General features: G+C 56.1%; 1 protein-coding gene across 1 annotated transcript in view; it reads right to left on the bottom strand.

The window, feature by feature from the left end:
• The window catches only part of PIK3C2A (phosphatidylinositol-4-phosphate 3-kinase catalytic subunit type 2 alpha), a 164,911-nt gene that overhangs the window by 139,183 nt on the left and 6,560 nt on the right, over positions 1-19,168 (bottom strand). Inside the window, 1 exon segment of the mRNA XM_075325707.1 lies at positions 12,975-13,078. Coding sequence (XP_075181822.1) covers positions 12,975-13,078 — 104 coding nt within the window.

Below are 19,168 nucleotides of genomic sequence, written 5' to 3'. Positions count from 1 at the left end.
AATACAATTCTATATATAATATGGGCTGAAAGTGCACACTCCCAGCTGCAATATGAGAGTTTTCACATCCAAATCGGAGAAAGGGTTTAGGAATCATAGCTCTGTAATGCATAGCCTCCTCTTTTTCAAGGGACCAAAAGTAATTGGACAAGGGACTCTAAGGGCTGCAATTAACTCTGAAGGCGTCTCCCTCGTTAACCTGTAATCAATGAAGTAGTTAAAAGGTCTGGGGTTGATTACAGGTGTGTGGTTTTGCATTTGGAAGCTGTTGCTGTGACCAGACAACATGCGGTCTAAGGAACTCTCAATTGAGGTGAAGCAGAACATCCTGAGGCTGAAAAAAAAGAAAAAATCCATCACAGAGATAGCAGACATGCTTGGAGTAGCAAAATCAACAGTCGGGTACATTCTGAGAAAAAAGGAATTGACTGGTGAGCTTGGGAACTCAAAAAGGCCTGGGCGTCCACGGATGACAACAGTGGTGGATGATCGCCGCATACTTTCTTTGGTGAAGAAGAACCCGTTCACAACATCAACTGAAGTCCAGAACACTCTCAGTGAAGTAGGTGTATCTGTCTCTAAGTCAACAGTAAAGAGAAGACTCCATGAAAGTAAATACAAAGGGTTCACATCTAGATGCAAACCATTCATCAATTCCAAAAATAGACAGGCCAGAGTTACATTTGCTGAAAAACACCTCATGAAGCCAGCTCAGTTCTGGAAAAGTATTCTATGGACAGATGAGACAAAGATCAACCTGTACCAGAATGATGGGAAGAAAAAAGTGTGGAGAAGAAAGGGAACGGCACATGATCCAAGGCACACCACATCCTCTGTAAAACATGGTGGAGGCAACGTGATGGCATGGGCATGCATGGCTTTCAATGGCACTGGGTCACTTGTGTTTATTGATGACATAACAGCAGACAAGAGTAGCCGGATGAATTCTGAAGTGTACCGGGATATACATTCAGCCCAGATTCAGCCAAATGCCGCAAAGTTGATCGGACGGCGCTTCATAGTACAGATGGACAATGACCCCAAGCACACAGCCAAAGCTACCCAGGAGTTCATGAGTGCAAAAAAGTGGAACATTCTGCAATGGCCAAGTCAATCACCAGATCTTAACCCAATTGAGCATGCATTTCACTTGCTCAAATCCAGACTTAAGACAGAAAGACCCACAAACAAGCAAGACCTGAAGGCTGCGGCTGTAAAGGCCTGGCAAAGCATTAAGAAGGAGGAAAGCCAGCGTTTGGTGATGTCCATGGGTTCCAGACTTAAGACAGTGATTGCCTCCAAAGGATTCGCAACAAAATATTGAAAATAAAAATATTTTGTTTGGGTTTGGTTTATTTGTCCAATTACTTTTGACCTCCTAAAATGTGGAGTGTTTGTAAAGAAATGTGACAATTCCTACAATTTCTATCAGATATTTGTGTTCAAACCTTCAAATTAAACGTTACAATCTGCACTTGAATTCTGTTGTAGAGGTTTCATTTCTAATCCAATGTGGGGGCATGCAGAGCCCAACTCGCCAAAATTGTGTCACTGGCCAAACATTTCTGGACCTAACTGTATACACACAGTGGAACCTTGGATTTAGAGTGACTTGGTTTGAGAGCGTTTTACAAGACAAGCAAAGCTTTTTACAAATGTGTAACTTTGTGTAAGAGCAAATCCTCACCGTGCACACTTCCGGTTCTGTCCGTTCACCGTGCACACTTCCGGTTCTGTCCGTTCACCGTGCACACTTCCGGTTCTGTCCGTTCACCGTGCACACTTCCGGTTCTGTCCGTTCACCGTGCACACTTCCGGTTCTGTCCGTTCACCGTGCACACTTCCGGTTCTGTCCGTTCACCGTGCACACTTCCGGTTCTGTCCGTTCACCGTGCACACTTCCTGTTCTGTCCGTTCACCGTGCACACTTCCGGTTCTGTCCTTTCACTGCGCTCTGACCCGCTCTGGAGGTAACTTTCTATACATATGTACTGTATATTGTATACTGTATACCATTGTACAGTATTTACTATATAGCATGTCTATCTATTTGCATTTGTGGATACAGTATTGGACTTTCTGCTATTACTTGTCCTGTAATCTGCCTGGGCAGTATTCCTGCCCCACATTTGGCTCAGTTCTGCCCTTATTTTGGGGAGAATAGATTTGGGGAGTGTTTTTTGTGTATTGTACTAGAATAAAGGTTGTCATATTTATATATCATTTTCTTTCTATAGTATATAGCGTATCTCCCGTACACCAGCAATTACATTCTAAGCTAAGGTGCAGTATAATTTGTTTTATGCTTTTACTGCACAGTATATTGTATTAGTGACTGTAATAACATCATATGAATACAGGACATTGTATTACTGTAATATGTTTGTATAAATACAGTAAATATTTTTGTGTTGTGGAATGAATTGTCTGCGGTTCAGTTATTTCCTATGCGAAAATTCACTTTGATATAAAAGATATAACTTGGTTTAAGAGCGCACTCCCGGAACCAATCATACTCGTAATCCAAGGTTCCACTGTATATTTCTATTAATCCCAGCATCATTTCCATTACACGTCACATGTTCTTGTACTTTGTGTAGGTTTGTGCACTGTGCATATACAGTGCCTTGCGAAAGTATTCAGCCCCTTGAATTTTTCAGCCTTTTCCCACATTTCAGGCTTCAAACATAAAGATAAAATGTGAATGTTCTGGTGAAGAATCTACAACAAGTGACACAATTGTGAAGATGAAGGAAATTTATTGCTTATTTTAAACCCTTTTAAAAAATAACTGAAAATTGGTGCATGTAATCTTATTAATCCCCTTTACTTTCAGTGCAGAAACTCCCTCCAGAAGGTGATTGAGGGTCTCTGAATGATCCAATGTTGTCCTAAATGACTGGTCATGATAAATATAAGCCCCTGTGTGTAATCAAGTCTCCGTATAATGCCCCTGCTCTGTGATAGGCTCATGTTCTGTGTAAAGTGCAGAGAGCATCATGAAGACCAAGGAACACAACAGGCAGGTCCGTGATACTGTTGTGGAGACGTTTAAAGCCGGATTTGGTTACAAAAAGATTTCCAAAACTTTAAACATCCCAAGAAGCCCTGTGCAAGCGATCATATTGCAATGGAAGGAGTATCATACCACTGCAAATCTACCAAGACCCGGCCGTCCATCCAAACTTTCATCTCACACAAGGAGAAGACTGAGCAGAGATGCAGCCAAGAGGCCCATGATCACTCTGGATGATCTGCAGAGATCTACAGCTGAGGGGGGAGAGTCTGTCCATAGGACAACAATCAGTCGTACACTGCACAAATCTGGCCTTTATGGAAGAGTGGCAAGAAGAAAGCCATTTCTCAAAGATATCCATAAAAAGTGTAATTTAACGTTTGCCACAAGCCACCTGGAGACACCAAACATGTGGAGGAAGGGGCTCTGCTCAGAGGAAACCAAAATCACACTATATGGGCACAATGCCAAACGTTAAAAGCAACACAGCTCATCACCCTGAACACACCATCCCCACTGTCAAACATGGTGGTGGCAGCATCATGGATTGGGCCTGCTTTTCTTCAGCAGGGACAGGGAAGATGGTTAAAATTGATGGGAAGATAGAGCCAAATACAGGACCATTCTTGAAGAAAACCTGTTGGAGTCTGTAAAAGACCTGAGACTGGGACGGAGATTTGTCTTCCAACAAGACAATGATCCCAAACATGAAGCAAAATCTACAATGGAATGGTTCACAAATAACCGTATCCAGGTGTTAGAATGGCCAAGTCATAGTCCAGACCTGAACCCAATCGAGAATCTGTGGAAAGAGCTGAAAACTGCTGTTCACAAACATCTCCATCCAACCTCACTCAGCTCCAGCTGTTTACAAAGGAAGAATGCGCGAGAATTTCACCTCTCCATGTGCAAAACTGATAGACACATACCCCAAGAGACTTGTGCTGTAATCGCAGCAAAAAGGGGGCGCTACAAAGTATTCACTTACAGGGGATGAATAATATTGCACGCCCCAATTTTCAGTTATTTATTTTTTTTAAAAAGTTTAAAATAAGCAATAAATTTCCTTCCTCTTCACAATTGTGTCACTTGTTGTTGATTCTTCACCAGAACATTCACATTTTTATCTTTATGTTTGAAGCCTGAAATGTGGGAAAAGGTTGAAAAATTCAAGGGGCTGAATACTTTCGCAAGGCACTGTATAATCACTGCCGTTCTCGTCACAAAGATTTCTCTGCATTTTGGCTTATATTCTGTGTAATCCAGTATGACAGGGGGAGGCCCCTGAAGCTCCCATCACCATAGGCCTCGTTCACCCTCTAAAATTACTTTCAAAATGTTCTGTGTCCGTATAAAATGTTTGAGTAAAGTAGCTGAAATCCATGCACTGGATTCAGAGGGCGGGATGGAGCCGGATTCAGGGTTTGGGTGGAGCCGGATTTAGAGGGCGGGATGGAGCCGGATTTAGAGGGCGGGATGGAGCCGGATTCAGGGGGTGGGTGGAGCCGGATTCAGGAGGTGGGTGGAGCCGGATTCAGAGGGCGGGATGGAGCCGGATTCAGGGTTTGGGTAGAGCCGGATTTAGAGGGCGGGATGGAGCCGGATTCAGGGGGTGGGTGGAGCCGGATTCAGGGGGTGGGTGGAGCCGGATTCAGGGGGTGAGTGGAACCGGATTCAGGGGGTGAGTGGAACCGGATTCAGGGGGTGAGTGGAGCCAGATTCAGAGGGCGGGATGGAGCCGGATTCAGAGGGCGGGATGGAGCCGGATTCAGAGGGCGGGATGGAGCCGGATTCAGAGGGCGGGATGGAGCCGGATTCAGAGGGCGGGATGGAGCCGGATTCAGAGGGCGGGATGGAGCCGGATTCAGAGGGCGGGATGGAGCCGGATTCAGAGGGCGGGATGGAGCCGGATTCAGAGGGCGGGATGGAGCCGGATTCAGAGGGCGGGATGGAGCCGGATTCAGAGGGCGGGATGGAGCCGGATTCAGGGTTTGGGTAGAGCCGGATTTAGAGGGCGGGATGGAGCCGGATTCAGGGGGTGGGTGGAGCCGGATTCAGGGGGTGGGTGGAGCCAGGGTCAGAGGGCGGGATGGAGCCAGGTTCAGAGGGTGGGATGGAGCCGCATTTAGAGGGCGGGATGGAGCCGCATTTAGAGGGCGGGATGGAGCCGGATTCAAAGAGTGGGATGGACCTGGATTCAGAGAGCAGGATGGAACCAGATTGAGGGTTGGATAGAGCCGGATTCAGAGAGTGAGATGGAGCTGTGTGGCACCCCTGAGGCTTCAGTCGCCACAGGGTATTACATATGACTTAGGGCTCATTGACATGACCGTATCGTTTTATGCGGTCCGCAAAACACTGTCCATTTTTTTCACGGATGCATCTGTGTGATATCCATTCTGTTCCGTATACGGACCGTGTGTCAACCATGTGTCATCCGTGTGCCTTCCGTTCTTTTTTTGCGGACCGCAAAACACGGAAGCAGCTAGATAGAGAGACAGAGATAGATAGATAGAGGGATAAATAGAGGAATGAATGAATGAATGAATGAATGGAGGGATAGATAGATGGATAGATAGATAAGAGATGAGAAAGACATATAATGTCCCACTACCCAACATTTTGTAATCTTGCACCCTTTAGTGACTTTCATGTGGCACTAAAGGGTGCTTACCCTTGTATTTAGCTAAAAAAAAATAATTTAAAGAAACGACGTGGGGTCCCCCCTATTTTTTCTAGCCAGCTAGGGTAAAGCAGACGGCTGCAGCCTGCAGACCACAGCTGGCAGCTTCACCTTGGCTGGTAATCCAAAACAGAGGACACCCCACGCTGTTATTTTAAATTAAATAAATAATTTAAAACAAAAAATCTGGGATCCCCGTAAATTGGATCACCAGCTAAAGGTAAAGTGGACAGCTGTGGTCTGGTATTCTCAGACTAGGGAGGTCGGCGGTTCTTGGACCCTTCCCAGCCTAAGAATAGCAGGCCACAGCCGCCCCAGAAGTGACACATCCATTAGATGTGCCAATCCTGGTGCTTTGCCCAGCTCATCCCCTGGTGCGGTGGCAAACGGGGTAATATATGGGGTTGATGCCAGATGTGTAATGTCACCTGGCATCAAGCTCTGGGGTTACTGATGTCACAGTGTGTATCAGATACCCGACATCACTAATCCAGTCAGTAATAAAAAAAAAAAAGACAACAAACAAATTTTTATTTGAAAAAGCACTCCCCAAACATTCCCTCTTTCACCAATTTATTTATTGAAAAGAAAAAACAAATCTGGGTCCGGCGTAATCCAATAAGGGGGACTGTTATGATCCGGAACCATGGAAGACCACCATAAATCATTGGTAAAAGGTGACAAGAGCATTGGCAACTAATCTGGCCGCCATCCCCTTACTAACCATCAACACTAGAAGAAGCCGAGGGGTGAACTAACATCCTGTGCACCACAAACCCAGCCGGAGAACTAGCTATCCTAAAGGAAGGAAAGATGAATAACTCTCTGCCTCAGAAAATAGATAAAGAATAGCAAGCCCCCCACATTCAAAGACTGCGGTGATATAGGAAAACACAATACACAGATAGATGATAGGATTATCAAAAGGTGAGGCCCTACTGACTAAATAGGACAGGACAGGAAGGGGACTGATGGTGGCCAGAGAAAAACCCTACAAAATTCCAACAACCTGATGGCACAAAAAGCCCTCAGATCGCTAGATCTGAACTCCGTCCTATACCAGGCGCTCTTGTCATACCAATGAACAGAAAGCAGGAACCATACAAATTCAAGAAGCAACAAACACATGGACTAATAGGAGCAAAACTCCAAACATAGCTGCAGGGAGCTTCCCAGCTAAGCAACTGAGAGGGAAGATCCCTGCATGCAAATAAACTGAAAACAACCACAGCAAATGACAAAGTCAGATAAGAGCAAAAAGAACCAAACAACAAATAAAGAGCCAAGCACTTATCTGGGGTAGATGTGGGCTGGAGCAGGATGAAGCAGGCTGGTGAACAAAGAACAACTGACATCCGGCATACCCTGCTATCAGACCAGGGATTAAATAGGCAGAGAGATAGCAATGGAAACGCCCATTGCTCAACACACCTGGTCTTTGTCCAAACCATTCCTGGCCACAAGAGGGAGCCTCACAGCAGCAAAAGCATAACTGACATTCACAACAGGGGTCCCACGACGATCCATACCATAGTCCCTGTCCCAGTCAATGAAGAACAGAACGTTCGCCATTGGCTGGGAGAGCAGTGCAGTGACCTGAGCTAACATCAATAGGTCAGCCCAGGTCACTGCAGGGGATGACGAGCCCTGCCATGAGGAGATTAGCGAGGTACATTACCTGCGCTGATGGAAGCCTCTGCACTCCTGACGTCAGCGCTGGTGACTGAGTTCAATGACCGCCGCGTTCTCAGATCACCTCTCGTGAGCGGTCCATGACGTCACCACTAGTCACAGTCTCGGGCCCGCCCGCAAGAGGAGATGTGAGAATGCGGCGGCCAGTGACAAGCGCTGACGTCAGGAGGGCAGGACTTCATCACCGCAGGTAATGAACTTTACTAACCTCCTGACGGCTGCGCTCATCATCCCCGCAGCTGCTCGCATTGCAGTGCGGGCATATGCTGACACATTGCAGTGCCTGCATATGCTGACATTGCAGTGCGGGCATATGCGGACACATTGCAGTGCTGGCATATGCTGACATTGCAGTGCGGGCATATGCGGACACATTGCAAAGACTGACCAGAAATCCGTGTCTCCTGGGGAGACAGCCATACCTTCACTATGGACATTTACATGGACTTGAAGCCCACGGTATGTGAAGGTGTTTAGTTTACCTTTTCCTTTACGCCAGGAGAGGCTTCATTGTGTTTTGGAAGAGCAGTTTATGTTGGTTACTAATAAACTGCTGCATTTTTTAGAAAGACTGTGTTGCCTGTGTATGCCTAAGCTACCCTGCACCGCTGCAAGCGAGTAAAACCCCCGGGGTGCGGTAAGCAACGTTCACAATATACACACACACACACACACACACACACACACACAGCCATTTGGCGATACCCTCGGCACACCCCTGCCCTTCCCTCACTGCGCTCGGTACACCCTGCCCTTCCCTCCCTGCGCTCGGCACACCCCTGCCCTTCCCTCCCTGCGCTCGGCACACCCCTGCCCTTCCCTCCCTGCGCTCGGCACACCCCTGCCCTTCCCTCCCTGCGCTCGGCACACCCCTGCCCTTACCTAGGCTGACCCCTCCCCTTCCCTCGTCACACCCTGCCCTTCCTTCGGCAGACCCCTCCCCTTCCCACGGCAGACCCTTGCCCTTCCCTCGGCAGACCATTGCCCTTCCCTCGGCAGACCATTGCCCTTCCCTCGGCAGACCATTGCCCTTCCCTCGGCAGGCCCTTGCCCTTCCCTCGGCAGGCCCTTGCCCTTCCCTCGGCAGGCCCTTGCCCTTCCCTCGGCAGGCCCTTGCCCTTCCCTCGGCAGGCCATTGCCCTTCCCTCGGCAGACCATTGCCCTTCCCTCGGCAGACCATTGCCCTTCCCTCGGCAGGCCCTTGCCCTTCCCTCGGCAGGCCCTTGCCCTTCCCTCGGCAGGCCCTTGCCCTTCCCTCGGCAGACCATTGCCCTTCCCTCGGCAGACCATTGCCCTTCCCTCGGCAGACCATTGCCCTTCCCTCGGCAGACCATTGCCCTTCCCTCGGCAGACCATTGCCCTTCCCTCGGCAGACCATTGCCCTTCCCTCGGCAGACCATTGCCCTTCCCTCAGCAGACACTCAGCAAGTTCAAAATTGTACTGGGACACATGGTCATCTTAAATCTCAAGTACGCATGGTTATCTTAAAATAATATTGGTAAGATTGAAAAAGTTTCTTTTTTTACTCTGCGCACACAGCGGACCCCGCACGCACGCACACACACACACAGCGGACCCCGCACACACACACACAGCGGACCCCGCACACACACACACAGCGGACCCCGCACACACACACACAGCGGACCCCGCACGCACGCACACACACACACAGCGGACCCCGCACACACACACACAGCGGACCCCGCACGCACGCACACACACACACAGCGGACCCCGCACACACACACACAGCGGACCCCGCACGCACGCACACACACACACAGCGGACCCCGCACACACACACACAGCGGACCCCGCACGCACGCACACACACACACAGCGGACCCCGCACACACACACACAGCGGACCCCGCGCACACACACACACAGCGGACCCCGCACACACACACACACAGCGGACCCCGCACACACACACACACAGCGGACCCCGCACACACACACACACACACACAGCGGACCCCGCACACACACACACACACACACACAGCGGACCCCGCACACACACACACACACACACAGCGGACCCCGCACACACACACACACACAGCGGACCCCGCACACACACACACACACAGCGGACCCCGCACACACACACACACACAGCGGACCCCGCACGCACACACACACAGCGGACCCCGCACGCACACACACACAGCGGACCCCGCACGCACACACACACAGCGGACCCCGCACGCACACACACACAGCGGACCCCGCACGCACACACACACAGCGGACCCCGCACGCACACACACACAGCGGACCCCGCACGCACACACACACAGCGGACCCCGCACACACACACACACAGCGGACCCCGCACACACACACACACACACAGCGGACCCCGCACACACACACACACACAGCGGACCCCGCACGCACACACACACAGCGGACCCCGCACGCACACACACACACAGCGGACCCCGCACACACACACACAGCGGACCCCGCACGCACGCACACACACACACAGCGGACCCCGCACACACACACACAGCGGACCCCGCACGCACGCACACACACACACAGCGGACCCCGCACACACACACACAGCGGACCCCGCACGCACGCACACACACACACAGCGGACCCCGCACACACACACACAGCGGACCCCGCGCACACACACACACAGCGGACCCCGCACACACACACACACAGCGGACCCCGCACACACACACACACAGCGGACCCCACACACACACACACAGCGGACCCCACACACACACACACACAGCGGACCCCACACACACACACACACACAGCGGACCCCGCACACACACACACACACAGCGGACCCCGCACACACACACACACACAGCGGACCCCGCACACACACACACACACAGCGGACCCCGCACGCACACACACACAGCGGACCCCGCACGCACACACACACAGCGGACCCCGCACGCACACACACACAGCGGACCCCGCACGCACACACACACAGCGGACCCCGCACGCACACACACACAGCGGACCCCGCACGCACACACACACAGCGGACCCCGCACGCACACACACACAGCGGACCCCGCACGCACACACACACAGCGGACCCCGCACACACACACACACAGCGGACCCCGCACACACACACACACACACACAGCGGACCCCGCACACACACACACACACACAGCGGACCCCGCACGCACACACAGCGGACCCCGCACGCACACACACACAGCGGACCCTGCACGCACACACATACAGCGGACCCCGCACGTGCACACACACACACAGCGGACCCCGCACACGCACGCACACAGCGGACCCCGCACGCACACACACACAGCGGACCCCGCACGCACACACACACAGCGGACCCCGCACGCACACACACACAGCGGACCCCGCACGCACACACACACAGCGGACCCCGCACACACACACACACACAGCGGACCCCGCACACACACACACACAGCGGACCCCGCACACACACACACACAGCGGACCCCACACACACACACACACACACACACAGCGGACCCCGCACACACACACACACAGCGGACCCCGCACGCACACACACACAGCGGACCCCGCACGCACACACATACAGCGGACCCCGCACGTGCACACACACACACAGCGGACCCCGCACACGCACGCACACATACACACACACACAGCGGACCCCGCACACGCACGCACACATACACACACAGCGGACCCCGCACACACACACACAGCGGACCCCGCACACACACACAGCGGACCCCGCACACACACACACACAGCGGACCCCGCACACACACACACACACACAGCGGACCCCGCACACACACACACACACACAGCGGACCCCGCACACACACACACACACAGCGGACCCCGCACACACACACACACAGCGGACCCCGCACACACACACACACAGCGGACCCCGCACACACACACACACACACAGCGGACCCCGCACACACACACACACACAGCGGACCCCGCACGCACACACACACAGCGGACCCCGCACGCACACACACACAGCGGACCCCGCACGCACACACACACACACACACAGCGGACCCCGCACACACACACACACACACACAGCGGACCCCGCACACACACACACACACACAGCGGACCCCGCACACACACACACACACACAGCGGACCCCGCACACACACACACACACACAGCGGACCCCGCACACACACACACACAGCGGACCCCGCACGCACACACACACAGCGGACCCCGCACGCACACACACACAGCGGACCCCGCACGCACACGCACACAGCGGACCCCGCACGTGCACACGCACACACAGCGGACCCCGCACGTACACACACACACACACACACAGCGGACCCCGCACACGCACGCACACATACACACACACACACACAGCAGACCCCGCACGCGCACGCACACATACACACACACACACAGCAGACCCCGCACACGCACGCACACATACACACACACACACAGCGGACCCCGCACGCGCGCACACACACACAGCCGACCCCGCACGCGCGCACACACACACACAGCGGAGCCCGCACGCGCACACACACACAGCGGACCCCGCACGCGCACACACACACACAGCGGACCCCGCACGCGCACACACACAGCGGACCCCGCACGCGCACACACACAGCGGACCCCGCACGCGCACACACACAGCGGACCGCGCACACACACAGCGGACCGCGCACACACATAGCGGACCCCGCACGCGCGCACACACACAGCGGACCCCGCACGTGCACACACAGCGGACCCCGCACGTATACACACACACACACACACACACACAGCGGACCCCGCACACGCACGCACACATACACACACACACAGCGGACCCCGCACACGCACGCATACACACACACACACACACACACACACACAGCAGACCCCGCACACGCACGCACACATACACACACACACACAGCGGACCCCGCACGCGCGCGCACACACACACAGCGGACCCCGCACGCGCGCACACACACACAGCGGACCCCGCACGCGCACACACACACAGCGGACCCCGCACGCGCACACACACAGCGGACCCCGCACGCGCACACACAGCGGACCCCGCACGCGCACACACACAGGACCCCGCACGCGCACACACACAGCGGACCCCGCACATACACAGCGGACCGCGCACACACACAGCGGACCCCGCACGCGCACACACACAGCGGACCCCGCACGCGCACACACATAGCGGACCCCGCACGCGCACACACACAGCGGACCCCGCACGCGCACACACACAGCGAACCCCGCACGCGCACACACACAGCGAACCCTGCATGCGCACACACACAGCGAACCCCGCACGTGCACACGCACACACAGCGGACCCCGCACACACACACACACACACATATATACACACACATATATATACGCACACACACACACGCACACACACACAGCGGACCCCGCACACACACACACACACACAGCGGACCCCGCACACACACACACAGCGGACCCCGCACGTGCACACACACACACACACAGCGGACCCCGCATCTGAACACCTCCTTGCCCACACTCGTGCTCTTCTCACCTTTCCACTTGTTTACAGAACGCTGCGGCTTCTTCATCCTGCACCTCCAAGTCTCGCAGGAAAGAGCTTCCCGGAGGGGTCCGCGAGCTGCTCCCGCTGTCATTCTAGAAGGAGAGGAGGAGTCTAATGATCCGGTAACGTGGCGGGACACTTCTGGGCATTTACACAGATAATCCGCCACATCCTAACTAAAGACCCATGGTCACCATAATGGTGTAACGTGAACTGGTCGAGCGACTGAACAGAGGTGTCCAAAACCGCTCCTTCATCGCGCAAGAAGACGTTCAAGCAAGTGACAAAGTCCTCACTCCCCTTCTGAACATTGTGCGATGTCGCGGGCGGGTCCTGTCAGCTGGATCTTCTGGACCATTAATGACACCTGCTCCATGCAGCAAGGCAGCCAGACATGGGCGCAGGGCAGAGGGTCAGACCGGGGACCACTGCCGGCCCGTACTGTGGGGGGTCATGTATGGAATGGGTCATACATGGACAGACGTCAGAGTAACACTGACCGGATTATCACAGCCGACTGGAGGGACATGGAAGGAGAAGAAAGCCGCTCCCTCTACAGCAGTGATGGCTAACCGATGACACGCGCGCCGCGGGGGCAAGTGTCCGCATCCCGATCCATAAAACAAGCCGCAGCCACCGGGGATTTAACTAGAACTGCATGTATGGCCTAAACGGTTCCGAAATCATCGGCCCGAGGGGGGGGGGGGGGGGGGCACATGCAGTACGTACCACGCCTCTCTCTAACCCTCCGGAGCGGAGCATGAAGACAGGCGCCACTGTGCAGGGTGGCTGCTGCAGCAAGTCCCCGCACCAGCACATCTGTAGAGGCAGAACCTGGTGCAGCAGCGCTCAGGATAGGTTATAGAAGGTGGAGGGGGGAGGGGAGGAAAGAAGAGGAGACAACAATCATCTCCTCTCCCCCTCAGATAATGTCTGCTGGGGGGGAGGGGAAGCGGAGCTAATGACTGCTGTGGGGGAGGGGAAGTGGAGCTAATGACTGCTGGGGGGGAGGGGAAGCGGAGCTAATGACTGCTGGGGGGGAGGGGAAGCGGAGCTAATGACTGCTGGGGGGGAGGGGAAGAGGAGCTAATGACTGCTGTGGGGGAGGGGAAGTGGAGCTAATGACTGCTGCGGGGGAGGGGAAGAGGAGCTAATGACTGCTGGGGGGGAGGGGAAGAGGAGCTAATGACTGCTGGGGGGGAGGGGAAGAGGAGCTAATGACTGCTGGGGGGGAGGGGAACAGGAGCTAATGACTGCTGGGGGGGAGGCGAACAGGAGCTAATGACTGCTGGGGAGGAGGGGAACAGGAGCTAATGACTGCTGGGGGGGAGGGGAACAGGAGCTAATGACTGCTGGGGGGGGAGGGGAAGAGGAGCTAATGACTGCTGGGGGGGGAGGGGAAGAGGAGCTAATGACTGCTGGGGGGGAGGGGAACCGGACCTAATAACTGCTGGGGGGGAGGGGAACAGGACCTAATGACTGCTGGGGGGGAGGGGAACAGGAGCTAATGACTGCTGGGGGGGAGGGGAACAGGAGCTAATGACTGCTGGGGGGGAGGGGAACAGGAGCTAATGACTGCTGGGGGGGAAGGGAACAGGAGCTAATGACTGCTGGGGGGGGAGGGGAACAGGAGCTAATGACTGCTGGGGGGGGAGGGGAACAGGAGCTAATGACTGCTGGGGGGGAGGGGAACAGGAGCTAATGACTGCTGGGGGGGAGGGGAACAGGACCTAATGACTGCTGGGGGGGAGGGGAACAGGACCTAATGACTGCTGGGGGGGAAGGGAACAGGACCTAATGACTGCTGGGGGGGAGGGGAAGAGGAGCGAATGACTGCTGGGGGGGGGAGGGAACAGGAGCTAATGACTGCTGGGGGGGAGGGGAACCGGACCTAATGACTGCTGGGGGGGAGGGGAACAGGAGCTAATGACTGCTGGGGGGGAGGGGAACAGGAGCTAATGACTGCTGGGGGGGAGGGGAACAGGAGCTAATGACTGCTGGGGGGGAGGGGAACAGGAGCTAATGACTGCTGGGGGGGAGGGGAACAGGAGCTAATGACTGCTGGGGGGGAGGGGAACAGGAGCTAATGACTGCTGGGGGGGAGGGGAACAGGAGCTAATGACTGCTGGGGGGGAGGGGAACAGGAGCTAATGACTGCTGGGGGGGAGGGGAACAGGAGCTAATGACTGCTGGGGGGGAGGGGAACAGGAGCTAATGACTGCTGGGGGGGAGGGGAACAGGAGCTAATGACTGCTGGGGGGGAGGGGAACAGGAGCTAATGACTGCTGGGGGGGAGGGGAACAGGAGCTAATGACTGTTGGGGGGGAGGGGAACAGGAGCTAATGACTGCTGGGGGGAGGGGAACAGGAGCTAATGACTGCTGGGGGGGAGGGGAACAGGAGCTAATGACTGCTGTGGGGGAGGGGAACAGGAGCTAATGACTGCTGGGGGGAGGGGAACAGGAGCTAATGACTGCTGTGGGGGAGGGGAACAGGAGCTAATGACTGCTGGGGGGAGGGGAAGAGGACCTAATGACTGCTGGGGGGGAGGGGAACAGGAGCTAATGACTGCTGGGGGGGAGGGGAACAGGAGCTAATGACTGCTGGGGGGGAGGGGAACAGGAGCTAATGACTGCTGGGGGGGAGGGGAACAGGAGCTAATGACTGCTGGGGGGGGAAGGGAACAGGAGCTAATGACTGCTGGGGGGGGAGGGGAACAGGAGCTAATGACTGCTGGGGGGGAGGGGAACAGGAGCTAATGACTGTTGGGGGGGAGGGGAACAGGAGCTAATGACTGCTGGGGGGAGGGGAAGAGGAGCTAATGACTGCTGGGGGGGAGGGGAACAGGAGCTAATGACTGCTGGGGGGGAGGGGAACAGGACCTAATGACTGCTGGGGGGAGGGGAACAGGAGCTAATGACTGCTGTGGGGGAGGGGAACAGGAGCTAATGACTGCTGGGGGGAGGGGAAGAGGACCTAATGACTGCTGGGGGGGAGGGGAACAGGAGCTAATGACTGCTGGGGGGGAGGGGAACAGGAGCTAATGACTGCTGGGGGGAGGGGAACAGGAGCTAATGACTGCTGGGGGGGAGGGGAACAGGAGCTAATGACTGCTGGGGGGGAAGGGAACAGGAGCTAATGACTGCTGGGGGGGAGGGGAACAGGAGCTAATGACTGCTGGGGGGGAGGGGAACAGGAGCTAATGTCTAAAGCGGGGGAGGGGAACAGGAGCTAATGACTGCTGGGGGGGAGGAGAACAGGAGCTAATGACTGCTGGGGGGGAAGGGGGACAGGACCTAATGACTGCTGGGGGGGAGGGGAAGAGGAGCTAATGACTGTTGGGGGGGAGGGGAAGAGGAGCTAATGACTGCTGGGGGGGATGGGAACAGGGGGGAGGGGAACAGGAGCTAATGACTGCTGGGGGGGGGGGGAACAGGAGCTAATGACTGCTGGGGGGGGAGGGGAACAGGAGCTAATGACTGCTGGGGGGGAGGGGACCAGGGGGGAGGGGAAGAGGAGCTAATGACTGCTGGGGGGGAGGGGAAGAGGAGCTAATGACTGCTGGGGGGGAGGGGAACAGGAGCTAATGACTGCTGGGGGGGAGGGGAACAGGAGCTAATGACTGCTGGTGGGGGAGGGGACAGGGGGGAGGGGAAGAGGAGCTAATGACTGCTGGGGGGGGAGGGGAAGAGGAGCTAATGACTGCTGGGGGGGAAGGGAAGAGGAGCTAATGTCTGCTGGGGGGAAGGGAACAGGAGCTAATGACTGCTGGGGGGAGGGGAAGAGGAGCTAATGTCTGCTGGGGGGGGAGGAGAACAGGAGCTAATGACTGCTGGGGGGGAGGGAACAGGAGCTAATGACTGCTGGGGGGGGAGGGGAACAGGAGCTAATGTATGCTGGGGGGGGAGGGGAACAGGAGCTAATGACTGCTGGAGGCGAGGGGATGAGGAGCTAATGACTGCTGGGGGGGAGGGGAAGAGGAGCTAATGACTGCTGGGGGGGAAGGAGAACAGGAGCTAATGACTGCTGGGGGGGAGGGGAACAGGAGCTAATGACTGCTGGGGGGAGGGGAACAGGAGCTAATGTATGCTGGGGGGGAGGGGAACAGGAGCTAATGACTGCTGGGGGGGAGGGGAACAGGAGCTAATGACTGCTGGGGGGGAGGGGAAAAGGAGCTAATGACTGCTGGGGGGGAGGGGAAAAGGAGCTAATGTCTAAAGAGGGGGAGGGGAAGAGGAGCTAATGACTGCTGGGGGGGAGGGGAACAGGAGCTAATAACTGCTGGGGGGAGGGGAACAGGAGCTAATGACTGCTGGGGGGGAGGGGAACAGGAGCTAATGACTGCTGGGGGGGAGGGGAACAGGAGCTAATGACTGCTGGGGGGGAGGGGAAGAGGAGCTAATGACTGCTGGGGGGAGAGGGGAACAGGACCTAATGACTGCTGGGGGGGAGGGGAACAGAGCTAATGACTGCTGGGGGAGGGGAACAGGAGCTAATGACTGCTGGGGGGGAGGGGAAGAGGAGCTAATGACTGCTGGGGGGGAGGGGAAGAGGAGCTAATGACTGTTGGGGGGGAGGGAAGAGGAGCTAATGACTGCTGGGGGGGATGGGAACAGGGGGGAGGGGAACAGGAGCTAATGACTGCTGGGGGGAGGGGAAGAGGAGCTAATGTCTGCTGGGGGGGAGGGGAAGAGGAGCTAATGACTGCTGGGGGGGAGGGGAAGAGGAGCTAATGACTGCTGGGGGGGAGGGGAAGAGGAGCTAATGTCTGCTGGGGGGGAGGGGAACAGGAGCTAATGACTGCTGGGGGGGAGGGGAACAGGAGCTAATGACTGCTGGGGGGGAGGGGAACCGGACCTAATGACTGCTGGGGGGGAGGGGAACAGGACCTAATGACTGCTGGGGGGGAGGGGAACAGGACCTAATGACTGCTGGGGGGGAGGGGAACAGGAGCTAATGACTGCTGGGGGGGAGGGGAACAGGAGCTAATGACTGCTGGGGGGGAGGGGAACAGGAGCTAATGACTGCTGGGGGGGAGGGGAACAGGAGCTAATTGACTGCTGGGGGGGAGGGGAACAGGGCCTAATGACTGCTGGGGGGGGAGGGGAACAGGACCTAATGACTGCTGGGGGGGAGGGGAACAGGAGCTAATGACTGCTGGGGGGGAGGGGAACAGGAGCTAATGACTGCTGGGGGGGAGGGGAAGAGGAGCTAATGACTGCTGGGGGGGATGGGACCAGGGGGGAGGGGAACAGGAGCTAATGACTGCTGGGGGGGGGAGGGGAACAGGAGCTAATGACTGCTGGGGGGGAGGGGAACAGGAGCTAATGACTGCTGGGGGGGAGGGGAACAGGAGCTAATGACTGCTGGGGGGGGAGGGGAACAGGAGCTAATGACTGTTGGGGGGGAGAGGGAACAGGACCTAATGACTGCTGGGGGAGGGGAAGAGGAGCTAATGACTGCTGGGGGGGAGGGGAACAGGAGCTAATGACTGCTGTGGGGGAGGGGAACAGGAGCTAATGACTGCTGTGGGGGAGGGGAACAGGAGCTAATGACTGCTGGGGGGGAGGGGAAGAGGAGCTAATGACTGCTGGGGGGAGGGGAAAAGGAGCTAATGACTGCTGGGGGGGAGGGGAAGAGGAGCTAATGACTGCTGGGGGGGGAGGGGAAGAGGAGCTAATGACTGCTGGGGGGAGGGGAAGAGGACCTAATGACTGCTGGGGGGGGGGAGGGGAACAGGAGCTAATGACTGCTGGGGGGGAGGGGAACAGGAGCTAATGACTGCTGGGGGGAGGGGAACAGGAGCTAATGACTGCTGGGGGGGAGGGAACAGGAGCTAATGACTGCTGGGGGGGAGGGGAACAGGAGCTAATGACTGCTGGGGGGGAGGGGAACAGGAGCTAATGACTGCTGGGGGGGAGGGGAACAGGAGCTAATGTCTAAAGCGGGGGAGGGGAACAGGAGCTAATGACTGCTGGGGGGGAGGAGAACAGGAGCTAATGACTGCTGGGGGGGAAGGGGGACAGGACCTAATGACTGCTGGGGGGGAGGGGAAGAGGAGCTAATGACTGCTGGGGGGAGGGGGAGAGGAGCTAATGACTGTTGGGGGGGACGGGGAAGAGGAGCTAATGACTGCTGGGGGGGATGGGAACAGGGGGGAGGGGAACAGGAGCTAATGACTGC

This window comes from Anomaloglossus baeobatrachus, chromosome 10 (genome assembly GCF_048569485.1).
Source record: "Anomaloglossus baeobatrachus isolate aAnoBae1 chromosome 10, aAnoBae1.hap1, whole genome shotgun sequence".
Taxonomy (NCBI): domain Eukaryota; kingdom Metazoa; phylum Chordata; class Amphibia; order Anura; family Aromobatidae; genus Anomaloglossus; species Anomaloglossus baeobatrachus.
Note: the sequence above shows the minus strand (reverse complement) of the source record. Positions and strands in the feature narration are given on the sequence as shown.